A 23,205-nucleotide genomic window follows, 5' to 3' on the forward strand; every position below is an offset into this window, starting at 1 on the left:
AGAAGCACTTTATCTGTCCTTCCATGCTAAATGAAAGTTTTGCTGGATAAAGCAATCTTGGCTGTAGGTCTTTGGATTTCATGACTTGGAATACTTCTTTCCAGCCCCTTCTTGCCTGTAAGGTCTCTTTTGAGAAATCCGCTGACAGTCTGATGGGTACTCCTTTGTAGGTGACTGTCCCCTTATCCCTTGCTGCTTCTAGGATTCTCTCCTTCATTTTAGTCTTGGCTAATGTAATTATGATGTGCCTTGGTGTGTTCCTTCTTGGGTCCAACTTCTTTGGCACTCTCTGAGCTTCCTGGATTTCCTGGAAGTCTATTTCCTTTGCCAGACTGGGGAAGTTCTCCTTTATTATTTGTTCAAATAAGTTTTCCACTCGTGGCTGTTTCTTTCCCCCTTCTGGTACCCCTATAATCTGGATGTTCGAACGTTTAAAGATGCCCTGGAGGTTACTAAGCCTCTCCTCATTTTTTTGAATTTTCATTTTTTCATTCCTTTCTGGTTGGATGTTTCATTCTTCCTTCTGGTCCACTCCATTGATTTGAGTCCCAGTTTCCTTTCCATTGCTATTGGTTTCCTGGGCATCTCCCTTTATTTCAATTAGTTTAGCCTTCATATGTTCCTCTAATTTGTGACTATAGTCTACCAGTTCTGTGACCATCCTGATAAACAGTGTCTTGAATTGTGCTTCTGAGAGGCTGGCAATTTCTCGGTCGCTTAGAGTTATTGGCTCTGGGACTTTGAGTTCTTCTTGCGCCATCTTTTGGGCTGTTCGTGCCCGTTCCGTAGCAGGATCGGAGCCCTAAAGTGTTCACTAGAGCAGGGCAACTAAGTCGCTGGGTTGTGACGTTGTATGTGGGGGCGGGGTCAAAGAGGGACAATGGCTTCCCTCTGCCGCCTGCCGCCGCGGCCCCCACCGGCACCGAAGCCACCACCGTCACCAGGCCCACGCGTTTCGTTCCACTGCACGCGAGTGTGCCACCGCCGTCAGCCCTCCACCACTGGGTTCGCCCCCTGGGGCCTGCGTGGTCGTCTCACTGTGAGCGAATGTGCGACCACGGTCAGTCTGCCCCCCACCCCAACTGGTAATGGGCTGCCTGCGCACCTAGGTCAGGGGATCTGTCCTGCCCTACCCAGCTCCGCTGCTGGCTCTGCCTCTCTTACCGTCCCCGTTGAACGGTTCCTCGTTGTCAGACTTCTGTATAATTCCGTTTTCTGGTCTTTGGGTGTCTCCTAGTTCTCCAAACCTTTGTTGTATTCAAACTTGGTTGTGGGAGAAGGCACAGTGTTTCCACCTATGCCTCCATCTTGGCGGAAGTCCTCCGGTTCTTATTTAAACCAAGCAAAACCTCTGTTTGCGCTGATGTCTTTATTTATTAAAATCTAACTTCAATCTCTTGTATTTTAAGTGTCTTGTCTTTTATTTAATGTGGTAATAAGGAAGTACATGGTTTATGCTTTCTCAACTTTTTAGTAATATTTTGATAACTGAAATTTAATGTAATTGTTTTACTTTATATTATATATTACAAATGAGTAAGAATCCCCGCTGGAACCAATATTCATGAGATGTGAAGTACGGTATAGGGAATATGGTCAATACTATTATAATAACTATGTACAGTGCCAGGTGGGTACTGGAATTCGTGGGGAGATTACTCAGAAATTGCATAAATGTCTAATCACTATGCTGTATACCTGAAACTAATATAATATTGAATGTGAACTGTCACTTAAAATAAAAAAGAATAAGAACAACAACAAAAAAGAATCCCTGTTGGAACCTGTCCCTCCCCTTATCCCTGGGGCCTGGGCTGGCGATATCCCTGTACACCCACACCACTCCCACCTTTGTAAAGAAACCATCTTCAGCCCTGGGTAGTGTGGCTCAGTGGATCGAGTGCCAGCCTGAGAGGCAAAGGGTCGTCCGTTCAATTCCCAGTCAGGGCACATGCCTGGGTTGCAGGCCAGGTTCCCAGTAGGGGGCATGCGAGAGGCAACCACATTGATGTTTCTCTCCCTTTCTTTCTTCCTCCCTTCCCCTTTTTCTAAAAATGAATAAATAAAATCTTAAAAAAGAAAGGAAGGAAGGAAAGAAGGCAGGCAGGAAGGAAGAATTTCCTCAAGTAGACTGATTGGAGGGCTGTGTTCTGTTGGGACCCTGACTAATATAATGTGTATGTGAATATATGCCTGTGTGCACACCTGTGCACATGCGTGTGTGCACAAGTGAGTGTGTGTGTGTGTGTGTGTGTGTGGAGTGCAGGGCTGGGAAGAAATGGACCTCTGCGGCTCTATTTCTCACTGGAAATGAATGAAAAGGGGTCTGTCCCAGTGTGTGAACCAGACTGTGCAGCCTGGTAAACCAGAGGCCTTCCCTGAGGAAAGATGGGTAAACAAGCCAGAATTCCTCCATACCCACGAGGTTCAGCTCTGTAGAATCTTAACCCACTCACTTATGCTGCCTTTGCCAAAAGCAAAAGCCTTATTTTTCTAAAATGCCTTCTTATAGGGCTTTGATGGGAACATGACAGCAGTTTATTTCTAAATTTCCCCTCTTTTCTTCTGGAAGCCTTATAGATCAATAAAGAGATTGGAAACACACACGCACTACATTTTCAGTGAAGCTAGGAGATACAGAATACCTACATACTCCAACCTCCTTGTGGGACCAAATTGAAAGCTGAGCAGACAGTTTCCAGCAGTACCTCAGGGAAGATTGTGGAGGGAGGAACCCAGCGATGTTACCCAAACAGCAAATTTTCCTTCCTGGGAGGAAAGGCTTCACCCCAAGAGGGAAAAGCCAAGGGCAGGGCTAACTGAACAGGCTCAGCACTGGTAAAGGTGAAGTGAGAATGTCTTAAAGCACCCAAAGCAACCCAGGTGTCTCAGAAATTGCCAGGAGATTTCTCTTTCTAGCATTAAGTGTATAACTTAGGTACACTTGGGAGATGGCCATCTGTGAGGCCTCCTGTGAAACAAAGAAACCTAAGGTGGTGGTGGACTCTTGCTTAGCAGGGAGAGGTCCTCAGAGGAAAGGAAGGTAGTAGCTACACAGAGGTGCCAAATTTAAAGGAAATAATCCATGGTTACGGCAAAAGGTGAAACCCTTGAACTTGTAAGTTTGGAAAACTGTATTCTGGGCTCTCTCCCCACCCCCAATGAGGTCCTCTGCTAATAGTTCAGAAAAATCTGCCTTATTTCAACAGGAGTAACAAAAAGAAATAACCATTCCTGGCTGGTATGGCTCAGTAGATTGAGCACCGGCCTGAAAAGCAAAGGGTGGCTGGTTCAATTCCCAGTCAGGGCATATGTCTGGGTTGCAGGCCAGGTCCCCAGGTGGGGGTGCATGAGAGGCAACGACACATTGTTTCTCTCCCTCTCTTACCCTCTGTCTATAAATAAATAAATAAATAAATAATCCTAAAAAAAACAACGAGAAATGACCAAAGCCTCTGTTCAATCAACTATGAGAAAAAAGGTTAAAAAGGAAAAAAAGAGCAATCCAACTTACCGATGGATGACAATATACCAGAAGCAATTTTCCACTTGGTAGAAACTGTAGCCAAAATTCCATCATGAACTGAAAAACAGAATTTTGTGTAGCATTTTAGTAGTGATGGAAGGCCGCACATCACAAGTGCAAGTACTCAGAGAAGACGTAACAGAAAGGGATGAATGGGAAAAGGAGAAAAGATGTAGAAGAAAAATACAAAGTCATTTCAAAAATGAACACCACATTTTATGGGAGAATAGAGACATATGATATACATTTCTAATTTTTTAAATTATAAATTACTGTTGGGAAATGGTTTTCTTCTATTTTTAAAACAGAGTAGTTGCTGTCATGAACAGCTTTTGTGAATGTTTTTATTGTATTGATTGAGATGGTCATACAGATTGTCCTTCTTAATATCTCTTTTTTAAAAAGATTTTATTTATTTTTAGAGAGAGAGGAAGGAAGGGAGAAAGAGAGGGAGAGAAACATCAACATATGGTTGCCTCTCACGTGGCCCCCTCTGGAGACCTGGCCCGCAACCCAGGCACGTGCCCTGACTGGAAATCGAACTGGCAACCCCTCAGCTGGCAGCCCACGCTCAACCCATTGAGCTACACCAGCCAGGGCTGTCCTCCTTAATCTCTTAATGCAGTGAACCATATGAATAGGAACTAGAAATTACATGAATAGTGACTTGCTTTCCCAGATGAAGACGGCTTGGTTGTTTGATATTATTTAGTCAGTTCTGGCTTAGGGTTCCTAATATTTTTATTGTTCTTTTTTTTCTTGTATCTATATTCATCAGTGAAATTGTTTTGTACTTTTTCCTTTTTCAAATTGTCTTTGCTTGGCTTTTGTATCAGGGTTACATTATCTAATGAAATAAGTTGAGAAACTTTTCCTGTCTTCTGGTCGCTAGAATAATTTTTATATGAGTAGAATGATTTCCATTTTAAAGATTTCATGATCTGGGTTTGGTGGTTTTTCTGGTGGTTAAATTTTTAACAACTGATTCATTTCTTTAATGGTTACAGATACATCAGTCTTTTGATTTTTCTTGAGTTGGCTTTGGTCAAGTGTTTTTTAGAACATTATTTCTCTGATCAAAATTTGCAATCTAAATACTGTATCTGACATTCCATTCCCTCTAAATTACTTATTTTTGGTAAGTAATTTAGCACATGCCTGGGAGGCAGGCCAGGTCCCCACTAGGGGGGGTGGGAGAGGCAACCACACATTGATGTTTCCCTCCCTTTCCCTCTCTCTAAAAATAAAATAAAATCTTAAAAGAAGACTTTTTTCCTAAAATGCACATTCTATGAGTTATTTTAGCTACTTCCTTCAGTTTAGATAGGCAGTGTTTTCAGCCATTCTATTCAAAATATTTTAAATTCTATTATATTTTTTTAAGATTTGAATTTTTTAGAAGTAGGCTTTTAAAGCTTAAAAATACATTAGAGATGCATTGTTAAATTTTCCAAATGCACACCAAATATTCTTTGTTATTGATCTTGAATTGTCATAGATTTGGGCAGCAATTATGTTCTATGTAAGTTTGATTCTTTTTCCAAATGTCTGCCTATGTGTACCTGAAAAGAATGTGTATTTTCTACTTTTTTAAAGATTCTACATATTTTCATTAGAGCAAGCTTGTTGATTATCTTGTTTTATTCTTCAGTCTTTAGTGATATTTGTCTGATTTATGAGTTTCTGAGAGATGTGGATGAAAAATCTTCAATTATTATAAATTAACTTTTTAAGCATCCTTGCACAGGGAGTCTGAGAGCACATGGGAGTGGTCCTAGCCAGCCTGGCAGAGTAAGGAAAGGCTTCTCAGTGGAGTGGTGATCGGCCCCCAGAGGGAAGAGGTGAGTGCCTCACCAGCCTTGGCTCCTTCTCATATCCAGAGAGAAATGGGGGAGAAAGAGAGTAAGAAATGGGGTGGGAGAAAGAGGTGTGCTGATAGGGAGAGATGGGGAAGGAAAACATGGAGAGATACAGGGAGGCAGAAAAAGATCTGGAGAGAGACCAGGAAAAAGAGAAGGATGCAGAGAGAGGGTGTCTTTCACCTGGAAGGTGCTAACTAAATGTTTGTTGAATGCTCATAGCACATAAATAAATTAGTGGATAAACAGGCATGTGTGTGTGTGTATAGCTGAGGGGTGTAGCGATGTGGGGTATGGGGAGAGAGATAGGGAAGAAACAAGTGATATGAATAAAGATGGTGAGACAAAAAGAGTGGAGGGCAGAGATATGACATAAGGAGAGAGGCGAGGGGAAGAGTCATAAGGGGAGATAAAGCCAAGATAACTGGCACACAGAAGGCAGCCAGTGAAATCATCATTGAATGGATGGATGAGCCTTGATGCTCAGAGGGGGAGATGTGGAACGGTACTGAGAAGAAACCATACTATCTGTCAAAGAAGCCACTGTACTAGTTTCATCTCGAGATGAAGACCTTAACTAGCAGTGGGAGTTAAGAGGCAGGAAGATACCTAAGACATTTCAGAGGCAGAATGGACCAGACTTAAAGATTGTTTGGATGGGGAGATTAAGGGAGAAGGCAGAATAGGATAAATCCTGAGGATTTGCCTTAAGTAAGTGGATGGTTGTGTTTCCACTCACTGAGACAGAATACAGGAGGCTGACCCAGTATGGCAGGCACTGATGATTTTGGAGTGCCCCTGTACCATTCTGGAGGAGTGTCTAGAGGGCAGTTAGGTATTCTGGACTCAGATCTCGAGAAAGAGGTCTGAGATAAAGGTGCAGACTGAGATGGAGATATAGCTTGGGGAGGCAGTGGTTAAAACTGTGGTTAGGACAGGGTTGCCTGGATAAGTCCATTGCAGATGCTCAAAACGTGTTGATTCAAATTGAGAGACAGGAGAATGGTGTGAATGTATGTGTGTAGGGTACAGGAGTCTGGAGGGACTCAAGCTTGACTGCTCTTATGTTCCTGTGAAAAAGCAGGTAAGATTACAAAGTGGAACAGCTTCCATAGTGACAAGATCTAAGGTGTAGGTCATGCAGAGTCAAGGTGTTGGTTGGCGTGGACAAAGCGAAGCAACTGTGAAATCAAGGATTGAAAAGTCATTTATAAGACATATACAAAACGTTCGTAGAAGCCCTGGCCAGCTCACTCAGTTGGTCGGAATGTCTTCCCAATGTGCCAAGGTCGTGGGGTCCAGTCCCTGCTCACAACACATACAAGAATCAACCAATGAATGTGTAGACAAGTAAAACAACAAATCCATGTCTCTCTCCCTCTCTCTCTAAAATCAATTAAAAAGTTTAAAACATTTTGTTTATTTATTTTTAGAGACGGGGAAGGGAGGGACAAAGAGAAGGAGAGAAACACTGATGTGTGAGAGAAACATCAATCAGGTGTGTCTTGCACACCCCCAGTTGGGGACCTGGCCCACAACTCAGGCATGTGCCCTGACTGGGAATCGAACTGGTGACCTTTGGTTTTGCAGGACAAAGTCCAGCCCACTGACCCATACCAGTCAGGGCAATAAATAAAAGTTTTTAAAAAGACTGTTCATAGGAGATTTATTCACAGTAGCAAAAAATAAGAAACAACCCAATTTTACATCATGAGGTAAGTGGATAAACAAAGTAGTACAGCCCTGCCTGGTGTGGCTCAGTGGACAGAGTACAGGCCTGTGAACCAAGGGGTCTCCGGTTCCATTCCCAATCAGGGCACATGCCTGGGTTGCAGGCCAAGTCCCCCGTTCGGGGTGTGTGAGAGGTATTGATGTTTCTCTCCCTCTCTTTCTTTCCCCCTTTCCCTCTCTCTAAAAACAGACAAATAAATATCTTTAAAAAATTGTATAATTGACATTACTCAGCAATAAAAGCACAAGCTACTGAGAGGTGCTACAACATAGGTGAATGTCACAGATATTATGCAGGTTGAAAGAAGCCAGGTACAAGAGTGTATACCACATGATTCCATTTATATGAAGTTCAAAAACAGATTAAACTAATCTATCGAGGTATAAAACCATGGATTTATAACCCCTATAGATTACAGGGAGGGGAGAGGGATTGACCAAAAATGGACATGGGGAAAACTCTGGTGTGATGGGAACCGTCTATATGTCGATGGCAGTGCTGTTTGAGGACTCACCAGAGATGGGTCATCAAACTGTACTCTCAAGATCTGTGCATTTTACTGTATATACTATATCTCAGTGATTAAAATGTCATCTGCCTGGACATTGTGTCTTCCAGAGAGATGACAGAGGTTGAAGTAGAGAGGAAGCCAGAGAGTCAGATGCCATCTGTCAGTGAATGTGGGGGAGGTGGGATGAACACCAAGGGGAGAATTGAAGGTGATGGGATTCAATGCTCTGATCCTCAGAGAAGAAATTGTGGTCAGAAATTGAAAGTATAAACTGGGACCATTACTTAGTTTGAAAACACTTACAAGGACTTTACCAGAGATGTCACTCATATCTCACCCCTTCGCGCACTTAGAGGAGGAAACACCAGATGAGGTGGAATCACCTGTGTTGGGGTTCCAGCGTCCCTTCTGGGTTCTCACTTCTTCACCTGCTCTGAGCTCTGAGGTGGGAGTTTACTTGTTGTGATCACGCGGAAGTCAGCCCACAGCTGGATGCTAAACAAGTTAGACCAGCCCTGGCTGGGTAGTTCAGTTGGTTAGAGGATCATTCCTGTACACCAAGTTTGCAGGTTCAATCCTGGCTCAAGAATTAACCAATGAATGCATAACTAAGAGGAACAACAAACTGATGCCTCTCTTTCTCTCTTTCTAAAAATCAATTTAAAAATAGGCCAGAGATGTGTGTACATCCACTTCACACCTTTTCTTTTCTTTTCTTTTTAATCTTTAAACATTTTAAATTAATTTGTTTTTATTATTTATGCTATTACAGTTGTTCATGCTTTTCCTTCCTTTCTCCACCTCCACCCAACAACTTTCCTATTCACTGCCTCTCCTCTTGAGTCCCTGGTAAAATTTTCTTTTGAAAAATTCCATCCCTGTGTAGGTTGAGCTGATCTGAGTGGCAGTTCCCATCCTTCGGGTGAAAGTTCCTCAGAGCATCTCAGAATTATTGAAAAAGTTCTACACAGGATTTATTCTAGATGGACTTAAAAAATCTAAATTTTTAAGTCTTTGGAATCCACAGCATTTTTGTATATTTAAAATGGTAAGTAAATAAAAGAGGTAGAGAGAACAAAACACCCCTTGAGTTCAGGCCCAGCTATCACATGGGTCATTCTAGCCCATGACTGGGGAGGAGCTCGGGGCTCCCAGACACTGAGCTCCCAGCACAGCAGGATCTGGAAGTGACAGATGCTACTCCTCCCATTTTCCACATGTGCTAGTGATGGAACCAGGACTCCAACTTAGGCTGACCTGACTTCTAAGCTGTGTTGCCTTGGGTCGTGAAGCAGAGCTCAGTAAGTGAGTCTACACTGTGAAAGTAAGGTTTTGCCTTCAGGCCAGTCACCTATTGCAGCCCCGACCCCCACTCCACTAAGTGGTCACCTTCTCTCCAAACCATGGGTTTCTCACAGTTGAGTAGAACACACAATTTTCTCTACATTGACTCTTTGCAGGGTGGTAGGTGTTGATAGCAAGAGGCAGGGTAAGGGACAGGGCAGAAGCTGGAATTTAAGGTCGTGGGGAGGTTTCTCATGCAATGTAACCACCAGGGGGCAGCCTTTGCCTTGCTTTGGCACCTCAGTTCCACACCTTCGGGTTAGGGCCCACCCTGCCTTTGTATGCGTGCTGGCCTAGGTGGTTTAGAGTAAGTTAAATAATTTGTTCAAACTTATATAACTAGCTTGTTGGGGAGCTGGCATTTGAACCCAACCTGACTCTAAGCCAGAATTCTTAAGCACAAGATTGCTGCTTCTCCAGAAAAACAAAACAAAACACTCCAGTTCACTGCAGTGAAGGGCGACTGGGGGTGTGTGAAGAGCTAGAAACACAGACACAAAGAAAAATAATGTGTTAATCTAAAAGGAGCCAGAGCAAAGTGTGTGGTAAGCGCTGGGCCCATGTTTCACCAGACACGTTACAAGTAATCTTTCTTTTCTACCTGCTGTGTAGTCTCACAAAGGTCTTAAGATGCATGTGTGGCATACTCTTGTATTAATCCCTGTATAACTGTGGAGTCACATGTAACACAATGTGGCTTTCATTTGTGTTTGTACAAACACATTTCATGTAATGGACACTTTGTAATTTCTCAATAAATGTTAGTTAAACAATGAATAAAATAATAAATCAGTGAATTTACCAGTGGGTGATAAGCCCACACACAGCGTTCCGCAGAAAGCAGACCTCTGTGAGAGGTGAGTTCCTTTAGTGGGGATCTGGGTGAGTTCAAGCATGTCCATCAGCTGCACTCGATTTGCCAAACCTTGCTAGTCAACAGTCGAAGTCAAACAGGGACTAAGTCCCTAGCAACCCGTTACCACCACCAATCAGTCTGCTTCTCCTAAACCCTACAATTACAGAATTTCTAGAACTGCTCTGGGAGAGATCCAGATTCAAGGGAGAAAATGGGTGGGGTGGGCCTGGGCCCTGTTGAGCCAAGGGGTAGGGACATAGGTTAGCCCTGGGCCAGGAGGGCTCTTGGAGGTGCTTCTGGGTCAAGGGTTGGTCTTCTCGAACATCGGAAATTGGGGGAACCACATCCTGGTCTCACCTGCCCACCCACCCACCCTGGTGTTACCAAACATCTAAGCCCTACCCCCTCTCTCAAATACTTAGGCAACCTGCTCCCACCTCCTCATAACTCAGATATCACCATCAACAGAAACCTCTCTCCTCAGAGAGGCATGCATTTCATACCCAAGTTCCAGGCGGTTGAGGTCCTCGGCAAGTGATATGTGAGTCCTGTGGGTCATAGAAAGCTTCCCACCCTTATCGTGACCAAAGACCTTCAAGACCGAAGACCATTCCTCCTCTGCTCAGACCTCACTGCCCAGGTTCCCTTCAACTGGAATGTCCTCCGGCACGGCCCAGATGCTGTTGCTCATCTTTATCGTGGTCCATCCAGGTGACAGGGCTTTCTGCTGGGACTCTGAGAGCTATGGGGCTGGGAGGAGGAAGAATGAGGGAGACCGGACATGGATGTCCTGGGGTGCAGGCTGCTGGGGGCTGAATATTGAGCCCTGAGGGGAGTGACAAGGAAAGGAGAGTGGGAGTAGGTGGCCCTCCACAAAGCTGAAATCCAGGGACTCCCCAGTTCAGTTCCTTCCCTGTTGCCTGCTTGCGGGGTCACTCCCCAGCTTCCACCCAGAGCTCTTTTCTTCTCAGCCACCTAACGAAAAGGATAAAGTTTAAAGGACCAATAAAACTGGCTTGAAAGGATCTATTTTTTAAGGGGTCAGTTTTAATTTGATGAGCTTAATAAGCCTATTAAACAAGGCGTATTATCTGGGTCTAGATATAATTAGGAGTTTGGAAGACATAATTAAATCTGAGATACGTTTCTTAGTGAAAATGATTTTAATTAACTGAGAGACATATTCCTATCAAACATATTCCTTAACTAAATGCAGTGTGGACTCTAGACTTGTAGCTTCAGATCAGCCGGAACCTGGAGCATTTCTAGGCCCCACTGCAGACCCACAGAATAAAAAAGTCTAGGGGTGGGGCCCAGGGATCTGTTTTCAGAAAGATTCCAGGTGATTTCAATGAGCTCTTAAATTTGAGGACCACTGAAATAGAAGCATGACTGCTCAATCTCACTAATCAGATAATTTGATCAGGGATTTTAATAACTGATTCAATTCTTCAATTGAGATCATTCAAATAGGGATCACAATCAATTATAACCAGGTCCTCACCCTATGTTTTAAGTAATTAATACTCTTTAACAAAAACCAAAGTAGCAAGGGCGGTGTACTATGGAATGTCATTAGCACAAAAATAATACCTGGAGTGATAAAATTAATGCTATCAGTGAACTAGGCAGCCACATTCATTAATGAGCTTCAATTTCATTGTGACAGGTTAAATTTCAGCAAGATGTTACTGGTGAGTGTAGCTGGAAAATTATGAAAGTTGAGTGTGAGAGTTGCTATAGGAAAGAATTTGAAAATGATTTAATAAGCAATGTTAAGACATTAGATTGGTCAAAAGGAATGGGTTTAATGAGGCACCCGATGTGTTAGTCCCCTGACTCTCTGTGGGTCCGTGACAGCTGGGATGTTCTACTGCGAGATCTCTTGTCTTCTTGGAGTAACTGGGGAGGCATTTATCTGGGTCTTCTCTCTGCCCCTAGAATCCTGTGCTCTCCGGGTATCCCAGCCCCCCGAGATTCGTACACAGGAGGGTGCCGCTGCCCTCCTGCCCTGCTCCTTCAATGCCAGCCAAGGGAGACTGGCCATTGGCTCCGTCATGTGGTACCGGGATAAGGTGGCCCCAGGGAAGGAGGTGAGGAACAGGACTCCAGAGTTCAGAGGCCGCCTGGCCCCTCTTGCCCCTTCCCGCTTCCTCTGTGACCACCAGGCTGAGCTGCAGATTTGGGACACCCGAGGCAGTGACGCTGGAATCTATGTGTGCAGTGTGGAGGTGCTGGGCCTGGGAGTCGGGACAGGGAATGGCACTCTGCTGGTGGTGGAGAAAGGTGAGGCCCCAGGAGGCTGCATGTCCTTGGCTGGAGGCTCCACTCTCTCTGGAAGTTGAGAGTCCTTCCCTGAGGCTCCCTGCCCTCCCCTCTATCCCTCCCTGGGACCCATTTACTAAGCTCTTCTTCTTTACCACCCATATGCAGGACCTCCTGGGCTAGGGGCCCGCACAGTCCTCCTCCTTCGGGCTGGATTCTATGCCTTCAGCTTTCTCTCCGTGGCCATGGGCAGCACCATCTATTACCAAGGCAAATGTGAGTTATGGAGCCATAGCAATGGAAGAGATGGAGGGGCAGTGAGAGAGCTGGAGAGGGGGAGACAGAGATCAGGAAGAGAACTGACTCTGGCCATGTCACCACCAGGCCACTGTCACATGGGAACACACTGCCACAGCTTGGATGGCCTCTGCTAAGTGACTCCAGACCCCAGTGATCCCGGTGCTCATCAGAAGACTCCAATAAATCTCTGTCTGTCCCACCACTAACTTCTGATGGGTCTCATGTATTTCCTTCTGCATTTTCTGGATGCCCGGGTGTGCCCTTCTCCAGGTTCCCCTGATTCTTAACTCTCCCTTCTGCTAAGCCTGCCCTGGAAAGGTCTAAGAAGGGAGCTTCCCAGCAACTGTGCCTAGAGTCCCTCCCTCCACTATTCTGGGGCTCGACAGGATAGGACCCAACTCTCCCGGGCCCAGGAGGCCGAGGCTGATTCTCCTGAGAAATGAGACGTATCAAATCTGATTGGTCCTCCTTGTCAGTCGCCCATAGACAAATATAAAAGTCTGCCCCAATCTACGGGAGACACATTCCAAAACCCCTGTTTTTTTTTCTGTATGTACATGTCTATGATAAACTTTAATTTATGAATTAGGCACAGTAAGAGATTAAAAACAACAGTCATAAAATAGAACAATTATAACAACATACTGTAATAAAAATTATACGAGTGTGGTTTCTCCCTCTCTCAAAATATCGTATTGTCCTGTACTCACCCTTCTTCTTGTGCCATGTGAGATGATACAATGCTTGCCTGTGTGATGAGACGCAGTGAGGTGAATGACATGGGCTCGGGCACTGTGACAGAGCGCTAGGCTTGGTGAGGGCGACTTGAACACAAGCACTGCGACACCTCGACAGCTGGGCTTGTAAGCCAGTTGGATGCACTGCAGCTGGGTAGCGCATTCAGGGTGGATTTGCTTCACAAACGGACGACTCGTGTACTAGGCAGGATGAAGCGGGACAGCATGAAATTTCAGCAAGCTACTCAGAATGGTGTGCAATTTGAAATTTAGGAATTGTTTATTTCTAGAATTTTCCATTTAATATTTTCTGCCTGCAGGTAACTGAAACAGTAGAAAGCGAAACCGCATATAAGGGGTGGGGCAGGGTCTATTATGCTCTGTTCTGGCCTCAGGGGATCTTGGGTCCCTAAACACCCTTCTTCATCCAGGAAGTCACTACTCGATCCCAGAGTGGATGGGAAGGTAAGTCAATTAAGTTCTGACGGTGGCCATATTGAATGGGGGGGCTTGAGACAGACTCAGAAGTCTGAGACACAGGAGGCCTCAAGACCATGGCCTTTGCTGGGTGAGCCACAGGACTTTTGCCTGGGTCGAGGGCGGTGTCTGGGGCGCTCAGGTGGGTTTGTTTTCAGCGATGCAGGTGTAGTTGGTGCTGGGGTCCTCCGTGGAGCCTTCCCTTTCTGGATGGCCAAGGTCAGGTCGCTTGCAGTAGGGCAGCCCTGGCAGACACGCATAGTGGAGTTCCTGCTCCGAGAGGCCAGTGCTGAAGCCGACTGGAGGAGGTGACAGGAGACGCCTTCCTCAGCGGAGCCTGCCCTGTGAGTTCTTGCCCCACCCCCGCTTGCTTACATCACTGCCTCCTCAGTCTCTCCTCCCCACTCCCCTCCCTCCTCCCCCGACCTCTCTCCCCCCTCAGCTCAGGTGCTTTCCCCCGGTTTCCCTTTCGCTGTACGTCTCTCACTGTCTGCCTCCCTCCACCCCTGCCCCTTACTCTAATTCTCTCTCACTTTTTCTCTTGGTGTCTCTCTCTTTTCCCAGTCTCCTTTTCTCTCTTTTGCTCTCACTCTTTGTCTCTCTCATTTCTTCCCCTCTTTCTCTTGTTTCACTTCCTTTTCCGATCTCTACACCATTTCTTTCCTCTCTTCTACCCATTCTCTTATTTCTCTTTTTGCCTCTCTCTTATGTTTCTCTCAGTGACTCTTTCATGCTCCTGCCTTCTCTCTCTTCTTCCCTGGCCCCCACCATCTGAAGCCTCAGCCTTCTCTAGCGTCTCTGCACCCACTTCCCTGCCCCTGCACTCACCTAGCTCCTTTCCTGCTTCCTCACTGGAAGAAAAAAAAAAAAAAGGTCAGCATGGCCCAACCTTTGTGCTCCCCAGCCCTCCTGAGTGCCCCCCATCGTTCCCCACCCCCCTCAGGTCTGCTCTTCACTTGCTGACCTGCCTGTTGTTCCCACGGCCAAAGCCCTGGACTCTCTTTTTGGACACTCTCCCCTTCCCTCTCCCACCGTCCTCACCAGGGCATGTCAGGGTTGATGGGAGCTTCTGGGAAAGCTGTAAGAAAGGGTGTGGGTTGGGTCTCTTGGGGCATTGCTGTGCGGTGATGACAGAAGTCAGGGTGGGCTCACCTCTCCGATGCCGCCAACACATATAGGAGGACAGAACCACAACCAGGAGCCCTCCCATCCCCAAGCCGCCATAGAGGTAGAGGCATTTGCCCGTAGGAAAAAGGAATGAGTGTGAGAGGGCCCCTTTCCCTCTTCATCTTACCTCATCCTCCTGGTTGGTGGGGACACCTCAGTGCCCCCTCCAACAGTACTAGAGGCAGGCTAATATACTCTCTGAGATTCTTCCTTCACCTCCTACCAGAGGTACCCACCCATCATTGGTTACATCACTCACTGCTGAGACCTCTTATCCCTCAGAGGCTCCCACTGCCATCCCTACTGCATCTGGGTCTCCCTATGAAGTCCCTTGCCCACCTCACTGCTGGTCCTGAGAGGGTCCCTACTCATGAACTGCACACACCACTTTTCACACACTGCGCCCTGTGCAAGGGTTACCTTGACTGCTATGGAATCATTCAAATCTGACATTAGGCTGGGGACTGAAGACTGGCCTGGAGGTCAGAAAACCTAGCCCTTGCCCTGTCAGCCTAAACGGCCTGGGGTAAGTCACGTGCCTCCAGTTCCTCATCTGTAAAGTACAGACCCTCTGTATAATCTTCCCAGGCTGATACCCTCACTCCTGTCTAGCCTGAACTGGGCACTTTCCATTCATCCCTGCACATAGGAGGGTGCGGTGGTACCCATCTCCCTGGTGAGGAACCAGTCCAGGAGTGCCAGAGCTGGGGTTCAAGTTCAGTTTTGTCCAGCTCCAGAGCCAATCCCCTTTCCCTGCCCCAGGCTGCCCATAAGGGCCTCCCCAGCACTGGATAATTCTAAGTTCTGTTCAGAAAGGGAGTTGATTCCCTATTATCAGAAGCAACTGAGGCATAACTGCTGGCATCCTTCTGGAAACCCGTCCAAACCTAACTGCCCTCCCTTCTCCCTCGAGCTTTTCCCAGAAGAAAGGCCCAGAAATCTCCCTGACTTTCTGTTTCTCAAATCAGCCATCCCTGATCAGAGGACATTGTCTGGCAAACACCTACACCCTGGACACCCAGGGCAGATCAGCAGGGTGACCCACCCTCCCTTGGGGGCAGCCACACACCCTTAAAAGCCCTTCTGCCCCTTCCCTCGCTGCTGCAGTCTGCTCAGGCTCAGTCCGCCTGATCACAGTGTCCGGCCTTGAACAAAAGCCCTTAATTGGACCTTTTTGTCTCCCTGTCCTTTCTTAGCCACCTTGGTGACCTAAAAGTATCCAGCACCACCTGGCCCTTAGGGCTGTTCCTTAAGCACCAGAGCGACTCAGAAGAGCTTGCAGAGCCGATTCTCACGGGCAGGTTCTGCAGGGCTGAAGTGGGCCATGGAGGAGTGCCTGGGGCCCCATAACTTCCCTTCAGACACTTCCTGTCCTACAACCGCTGGTTCCTGTTTGAAGGCAAAGAGGGGGCCTCTGACTTCACCCCAGAGCCAGATACACTGACCAGGGTCTGAAAACTGAGACCCTCCTGGCTACAAGAGGAATTCTGGGCTGTGTGGGGCAGTGGAAGCAGGAGCCCAGGTGGAGAGGAGGGCCTGAGGTGGCCACAGAAGGCAGTAGGGGCAGAAGTGGATTGTTTTTAATTTTGGAAGGGAGCAGAGATGGAGGGTGGACAGAGGGTTCCTCCAGGGCCAAGGGGACATCGAAGCTATACTTTCTTCACCATAGCCTCATCTTACTCTGGGGTGTGCCTGTCCCACACCCTCCCCCAAGGGTCCCTGCACCTTTCCAGCTTACCCAGAGCCTATGGCCTGCAGGGGGTTGAGGGTTGGGTGGGGCGACTCAAGACTGGCTGGAGCTGCCTGCGTGGAAGGAATTGTTGTCACCTATGACATTCCTGTCCCTTCTCTGGCTTTAACCTCTCTCCCAGCTTTGAGGTCTCCCCAGCAGCGTTAGAACAGGAAGTTAGGCTTTAAGGGTAGGGTTAGGACGTTTTTCCTTTCAGACTCCTTAGACTGTAAGGAAGCCTGTAATCTCTCAGATCTTGCCATCCTATTGACCCTGCAAGGAGCCAGTGACTGCATCCATCCTCCAGGTGCCTTCTCTGATGAACTTTCTCCCAGTTCCTTCTCGAACTGCATCCACTGACAGCTCACGATCTCAGTGTATGTGTGTGCACACACCCTAGCTCCCGCACCAGACTGGGAGCTCTGGTGGTTTGGGGGTGACTCACCTTCTCGAGTTCCGGGCTCTAACTAGCAGGGTGCTTGGCCGATGGCTTTACAAACAGGAAAGTCAAAGGCAGCCAGACTAGATCTACATAAGTGTTGCTGTTAGATCTAGGATAGAAAGTTGATGATAAATTGGTGTTTTGAAAAAAGGGATGGGTAATCCAGGTGGACTTTCGCTAGAGGCAGCATTCTGGTATTAAGCACAAAAATAAGTAAGGGCGGTAGTCCGAGGCCCTCTGGACAGAGTCGTGGATGAAGCCCCCCCAGTGGCACTGTGATGGTCAGGGAGGGGTGTGCTGGGGGGCTGCACACCCCTCCCCGAGGAGGGCGGGCCGGGGAACTCACGGAGGCAAGGGGTCGGGAGGAGATCTGGTGCCTGGGTCCGTGAGCATTTGCATTTTCTTCTCCAAAGTTAGAAACCTTTTGCTATTTCCTCTCCCTCCCCCTTCATATTTTTTTCTCTCTCTTGCAGGACAGTAGGGCAATATTCAGTTTCTGGAAGTTTTATACATTTATCATTAAAAAGTTTAAACATAGAAAAACTAGAAAGAATTGTACAGTGAACATATCTCTATCCTCTAGATTCTTCAATTAAACATTTTTCTATATTTCCTTTATCACTTGTCTATCAATCTGTCTCATTTTCTGATTCCTTTCACAGTTGCGAACATCAGTACATTTCATCTCTAAACCCTCTGCCATGTTTAGCATTGACTCGAGTTCATTATTTGTTTCTGTTTCTCTTTTGGAGAGTTGAGGAAGGCAAAATTTACATGTAGTGAAACGCACAACTCTGAACTCACTTAGTTTTTTTCTTTTTTAAGATTTTATTTATTTATTTTTAGAGGGGAAGGGAAGGAGAGAGGGAGAGAAATATCAATGTATGGTTGCCTCTCATGCGTCTCCTGCTGGGAACTGGCCTGCAACCCAGGCATGTGCCCTCACTGGGGATTGAACCGCGATCCTTTGGTTCCCCGGCCCACGCTCAGTCCACTGAGCTACTCCAGCCAGGGCTGAACTCACTTAGTTTTAAACTGTCTTTTGATCAAGGCTCTGGAGCCAGGCTGCCTGGGTTCAAATTCCTACTCCACCACTACTGTGTGACTTTCCACAAGTTTCTTAATGTCTCTCTGCCTCAGTTTCCTCTTATAGGATTTTTATTGGGATTGGGAAAGAATTATTACATATAAAGTGTATGCATCAGTTGCAGGCATATGCTAAGTGCTGTTTGTCTGTTGACTATATTGTTATTATTATCCAAACACACAGAGATGTCATTGACAAAGGGAGATGATCTGCAACCACCTCTAACTTCCTCGGACCTGGTCTTTCCCTCAACTCCTACTGTACGGTCTGCCCTAACACTCGTGTGATCTGTGCTGCCTGGTCTTGCTTACTCATTCATTTGTCCTTTCTTCATCTATTCATAAACATTTAGTCAGCACCTACTCAATGGATGGGGCTCATTCTGGGCTGCAAGCTCTTTGAGGACATGCCTTATGGCTTTCTTGTGTGTACTCTGCAGCCAGGGAGGTAATGCTCATTCCATCCCTCCTCAGTGAGACCCCCTTTAGCTGCCGTTGCTGTGGACTCAGCTCTGGGGGCTGGGGGAGACAGGAATGGAGGAGGTCAGTCCAGTGTGGGGAAATGTTCTTCTTAGGGACCTGGATGTCCATCCCTCAAGACCACAGTTCTTGACATCAGGGATGTGGGTGCAGCCTTCTCTCCAGCACCCACCTCTGGGGTGCAGAAGCCTGCAGGATGCACTGGATATTGGGAGTTCTGTGTTCTCATTGCAGCTTTGCTGACAGACTTTTCTGCAATCTACCTGCCCTGCCTGGGCCTCAGTTTCCCTCCCTATTGAGCCAGAAGATCTCTAAGACCCCTTCCAGATCTACACTGAAAGCCTGTCTCTCCACCTCAACTCCTTCCCCAGTTCGAGGAACCCCAGCATCCAGCTGCCCCACCCCAGCTCTGCGTAAACAGGAAGCTGGGTGAGGGGAGCAGGGGTGTGTGGAAAGTCCCAAGCAGGTGTGTGGGTCTATGGGGAGGGTGGGTCCCACCCCTGAGATATGAAAGCCCCCCTCCCCTGGCCCTGGCTCAGTCTCAATGGGGGCACCGGGGCTGGAAGGCTGGGGGAGGAGGCCCCGGGGGAAGGGCTGCCTCCTGCTGGCTGTGGCAGGAACCACTTCTCTGGTGACCTTACTGCTGGCTGTGCCTATCACTGTCCTGGCTGTGCTGGCTGTGGTGTCCCAGAAGCAAGGAGGACCGGTGAGTGGCTGCAACAAGTACCCAGAGGGCTGTTGCTCATGCTCACTTATTTCTGGCTATGCCAGGGTTCTCTTGTGTCACCTGCTCAGCTAGCTTGGCTGTCTCTGGCAGGGATTTCTGGTTCTCTTCTTTGCTGGCTCTTTCCATGTTCCTGTGATGCTGTTGTATCCTGATGTCTCCAGGCCAGGGAGATGGATGTTGGACTGGGAGGTTGGGTCTACGGTTGAGAGGGGTGGGACTGGCATCAGCTGAAACTGAATTCTGGCCACTGTGACCCCACCCACTCAGGTAACGGAGACCACTGACCCGGGGGCACAAGCAAAGGCCCAGCAGCGACTGGGTAAGAGCAGATTATCTCCCTTCCCAGCTCCAGCTCCAGCTCCTCAGGGTCTCCCAGCTCTCATCCATCTGCATCCCCAGATACTCTCCTGCTCTTCGTCCAGGAATCCAGGTGCCCCATCCCTGGGCCCTGGTGCCCTGTCTTCTCAGGGCGATCACACCTGGGTAGCCGTCCCATCCCAATCGTGGACTCTTCGCCCCTTTCAGGGTCCCAGGAGCTGTCTAAGCAGGACGCAGAAACAGATCCCAGCCTCAGGCTCCCAGCTGCTCACCTCATAGGTAAGGGTCTCGTAGATCTGAATAGTCTAAGGAGGCCAGTTCTGTTCGTTCATTGTTAGAGCCCCTTTGCTCCGTCATTGCAGTGCTCTGGGTCTAACTCAATACACCACCTCTCGCCCCTAATGAGCCCACCCTTCTACCAGCCCCGCGTTCCAGCTTCTTGCTTCCCTCTCGGAGCAGGCAAAACCCGGCTTGGATCTCCTCCCCAGCGCAGCGCTGCACACCCCACACTCGGGTGCCCTCGGTCCCCAGCTGCACCCATTGCAGAGGCAGCACCCTTACCCCGCCCTCTCCCGGCTTGGTCCCTGCAGGGGGTTAGAAGCCCCCGCTCTCCCTCTGCCCGCCCTCCCGGGAGTTCCCGGCCTGAATGGCTCCTCCGGGACCGGATTCCCGAGAGCCGACCCGCCCATTTCTCCGCAGGCGCCTGGACGCAGGGACAGGGCCTGGGCTGGGAGGCGGAGAAAGAAGAGGCGTTTCTGAGGAGCGGGGCGCAGTTCTCCAGCGCCGACGGGCTGGCCCTCCCGCGGGACGGCCTCTATTACCTCTACTGCCAGGTCGGCTACCGAGGCCGGGCGCCCCCTGCGGACGGGGACCCCGTCGACCGCTCCGTCACGCTGCGCAGCCGGCTGTACCGGGCGCGGGGCGCCTACGGACCCCACAGGACTCCGGAGCTGCTGCTCGAGGGCGTCGAGACTGTGAGCCCAGCCTTGGACCGGACCCGGAAGCTCTGGTACACGAGCGTGGGGGTCGGCGGCCTGGTGCAGCTCCAGAGGGGCGAGAGGGTGTACGTCAACATCAGCCACCCCGACATGGTGGACTACAGGAGAGGGAAGACTTTCTTTGGGGCTGTGATGGTGGGGTGATGATGGCATCCCTGCAGGGTGGGAGTGTGTCTGTCAGCCCAGCTGCTGGGGTCCCAGACAACCAGGGACCCCGTGGCAGGGGTAAAATGCAGGGCACTGTTTGGAAACTGATTTTGATCCTGATGAAAATAAAGAATGTCAAGCTTTAGTGCCGCCCATACAGATGCTGACAATGCTAACAATACCTCAGTTCAGGGTGGCCACACAAAGTTGGTTAAGTATTCTCTGTGTTTTTCTGGATGCTTGAAATAAGGGTTGGTTAAGTATTCTCTTGTGTTTTACTGGATACTTGAAACAATTCACAACATATTGTGTGGGGGCTGATCCCTGGGATGGGGGTCTGTAGTCCCACCCACCCTCTGCCTCTGAATGGCCTTGTCCCAGCCTTGGCCCAGTTGGAGGGTAGAAGGAAGGGGATCTCCTCATACTCCCAGCATCTCCAAGCATCTGGATTCTCAGAGCCACAGCAACCCCACCCCACTGTACTCTTCTCTTGGGTCCCTCCAACAATGAGAGAGGGGTCATTACAGGGGAAGGCAAACACTACTGAGAAAGGCCCAGCCCCAGAGGAACCCTGAAACTGGCTGAGAACTGGAGACTTCACGGGCCCGGCACTTCTCCCCTGCCAGTGACCTGAAGGCCCTTCACCACTACCCCCGAGTCAACTTTCCTTCCAAGGAGCAAAAATAACAGCTCAGGGGGTGTGAAGGGAGGAGGCTGAAGGAAAAAGCTGGGAGGGTGTTTGAGAGAGAGATGGTGTGGGGATGGTGTCTGAGGACGCCATGGAGAACCTGGGGAGGAGGAGAGGAGGAAAATCTGATGCCGCCTGTTGTGGGGATGGAAGGTTCTCACCCCTCTTTCACACTTCAGGTCTCCTTCCCTTGAATGGGCAAATGGGGGGGCATAGGGTGAGTAACAGCAGCCCTCTCCCCCCGTAACTGACTTTCAGCCCTGGGCTGGAGGAGGCACAGGGGGACTCCAGGCCCTACTGAGGTCACCCCAGTGGGTCACCCCGTCCAGGCAGCACACCGCATGGTTTTCCTCTGCCTGCTGGTGACTCTATTTTATTTCTTCACTCTACTCCTCATTTTCCCTTTTTGACTAGGATTTTTCTCCTAGAAAACATTGTAGATTAAACAAAACATTTTAAAGTCCCTTGATGCCAAGGTGGCAGTGCCTTCCTTGGGTCCACCATGCCCCTCAGAGGGAAGACATGGGCCAGAGACATGCTTGCCATAGGAGTTTATAGTCAGCTCAGTATTTGTGCCAATTTTTAGATCGAAGCATTAGGAAAGGACCAATTAAGATAGTGTTATTATTATTTATCAGTTTTACTTATTTTATTTAAAAGTTGATTTTAGAGTAGAGAGAGGAGAAGGAAACCTCTATTTGTTGTTCCACTTAGTTATGCATGTATTGGTCAATTCTTGTATGTACCTTGATTGGGTAGCAACCTTGGCCTATCAGTAGGGCACTCTAACCAGCTGAGCTAAGTGGCCAGGGCTGTTAGATGTCAGTTTTAGAGACCAGTTTCAGTCTCGAGAATAGGTGAGTTCAGTTAAACAGTTGTCTCTCATTTTAGGAGGCCATGATGTAGGTAACTCCCAAAATTAGGCCTCTAGTGAAAATAATTAGGTATTTCATGAGAGGCATCTCTATGGAAACAAAAGGAAAACAATGCTTAGTGATTGAAGCTGACTGTAATCCCGGTTTGTGTGTTCTGAAGGCAGCCAGTCGAGAAGATTTGAAGATGTCTGGCTCGAATCACAAAGGCAGATGGAGCAAAGGCAAGGGTCTGGTAGTTCTCTTGGTTTTCAATTTGAATGTCTTTTTTTCTGCAACAGGCATAAAGGCCATCCGTATGTGAGCTGTCATAGTGATTTCTCTGAAGTTTTTATCAAGTTGCCCCACTTTCACTTGTACGGCTTTGGGAAAGGGGCAGTTTTAGTCCTCAGTGGTTTTTCTCTGTAAAATAAGCCTCATTTTTACCACATGTAGCCAAGACTAATTTGTTTGTGAAATAAGTCTAGTTTCAATCAAGTTGGCCTTCTATTTACATATGAGCAGCAGGAATGGTAAGTAACCACGTAGGCTGCTTTACATCTGCTTTGCTGGAATTTTTCATAAGGAATCTTCAGATTGAACTTCAAAGGCCCCTGAGGCCAGAAAAGTCAAGGCAAGGACTTGCCATCAGACATCATCTGCAGTACCTCTATATTTGGGTGAGGTTCTCTCTTTGAGTAATTGAGATTCCTGCACCTGCCAGGAAGCAACCTTCTTTACTCACCTGGTTAAGGCTTCTGAGAACTCTGTAAAGGTTCATCATCATTCTGGGAAAGAATGATGCTAATTATTTCAAAGAGAAGGATGTTGCAGACCAAGGGCAAAAGTAGTTGATTGTTACACTCCATACTGGGGAGGTTTAGCACAGACTTTAGGAGGTTACAGTAAGCACTTGCTGTCTCAATTCAGGATGAGGGAATTTTAGCAAAAAGCAGGTCTCAAAG

At 47.9% G+C, this 23,205-nt stretch overlaps 3 protein-coding genes across 6 annotated transcripts in view; 2 read left to right on the plus strand and 1 right to left on the minus strand.

Moving 5' to 3' along the window:
* Positions 1–12,599, plus strand: part of NCR3 (natural cytotoxicity triggering receptor 3) — a 24,599-nt gene extending 12,000 nt beyond the window's left edge. Inside the window, exons 1-4 of one of the 3 annotated variants that reach the window (XM_037046799.1) lie at positions 10,105–10,539; positions 11,770–12,114; positions 12,262–12,369; positions 12,478–12,599. In XM_037046799.1, coding sequence (XP_036902694.1) covers positions 10,485–10,539; positions 11,770–12,114; positions 12,262–12,369; positions 12,478–12,527 — 558 coding nt within the window. In that variant the 5' untranslated portion in view covers positions 10,105–10,484 and the 3' untranslated portion in view covers positions 12,528–12,599. Of the gene's footprint in view, positions 1–10,104; positions 10,540–11,769; positions 12,115–12,261 lie in introns of those variants that run through there. The other 2 variants (XM_037046798.1, XM_037046797.1) reach the window with 2 other exon arrangements.
* Positions 1–15,515, minus strand: part of LST1 (leukocyte specific transcript 1) — an 18,387-nt gene extending 2,872 nt beyond the window's left edge. Inside the window, exons 1-2 of the mRNA XM_037046887.1 lie at positions 14,564–15,515; positions 13,104–13,929 (exon numbers count right to left, since the gene is read on the minus strand). Of these exons, the coding sequence (XP_036902782.1) occupies positions 13,746–13,929; positions 14,564–14,817 (438 nt within the window). The 5' untranslated portion in view covers positions 14,818–15,515 and the 3' untranslated portion in view covers positions 13,104–13,745. The remainder of the gene's footprint in view (positions 1–13,103; positions 13,930–14,563) is intronic.
* A 3,461-nt stretch (positions 15,516–18,976) lies between these two features.
* Positions 18,977–20,860, plus strand: LTB (lymphotoxin beta). Of its 2 annotated transcripts, XM_037046795.1 has the most exons (4): positions 19,019–19,217; positions 19,506–19,557; positions 19,764–19,835; positions 20,256–20,860. In XM_037046795.1, the coding sequence occupies exons 1-4, from the start codon at positions 19,056–19,058 to the stop codon at positions 20,696–20,698; spliced, it is 729 nt and encodes a 242-aa protein (XP_036902690.1). In that variant the 5' UTR covers positions 19,019–19,055; the 3' UTR covers positions 20,699–20,860. The 2 variants fall into 2 exon arrangements, with proteins under 2 accessions (XP_036902691.1, XP_036902690.1); XM_037046796.1 differs by lacking the exon at positions 19,506–19,557 and having other exon boundaries at positions 18,977–19,217; positions 20,256–20,342.
* The last annotated feature ends 2,345 nt before the right edge of the window (positions 20,861–23,205 follow it).

Source organism: Sturnira hondurensis, unplaced genomic scaffold (genome assembly GCF_014824575.4).
Source record: "Sturnira hondurensis isolate 20B ecotype Veracruz unplaced genomic scaffold, ASM1482457v3 Scaffold0005309, whole genome shotgun sequence".
Lineage (NCBI taxonomy): Eukaryota > Metazoa > Chordata > Mammalia > Chiroptera > Phyllostomidae > Sturnira > Sturnira hondurensis.

What these genes read in the sequence shown, in the direction of transcription:
- LTB (XM_037046795.1), top strand. Translation starts at nt 19,056, where the DNA reads ATGGGGGCACCGGGGCTGGAAGGCTGGGGGAGGAGGCCCCGGGGGAAG. An exon ending in CCCAGAAGCAAGGAGGACCG is followed by an intron (nt 19,218 to 19,505) that starts GTGAGTGGCTGC and finishes CCACCCACTCAG; the next exon opens with GTAACGGAGACCACTGACCC. An exon ending in AAAGGCCCAGCAGCGACTGG is followed by an intron (nt 19,558 to 19,763) that starts GTAAGAGCAGAT and finishes CGCCCCTTTCAG; the next exon opens with GGTCCCAGGAGCTGTCTAAG.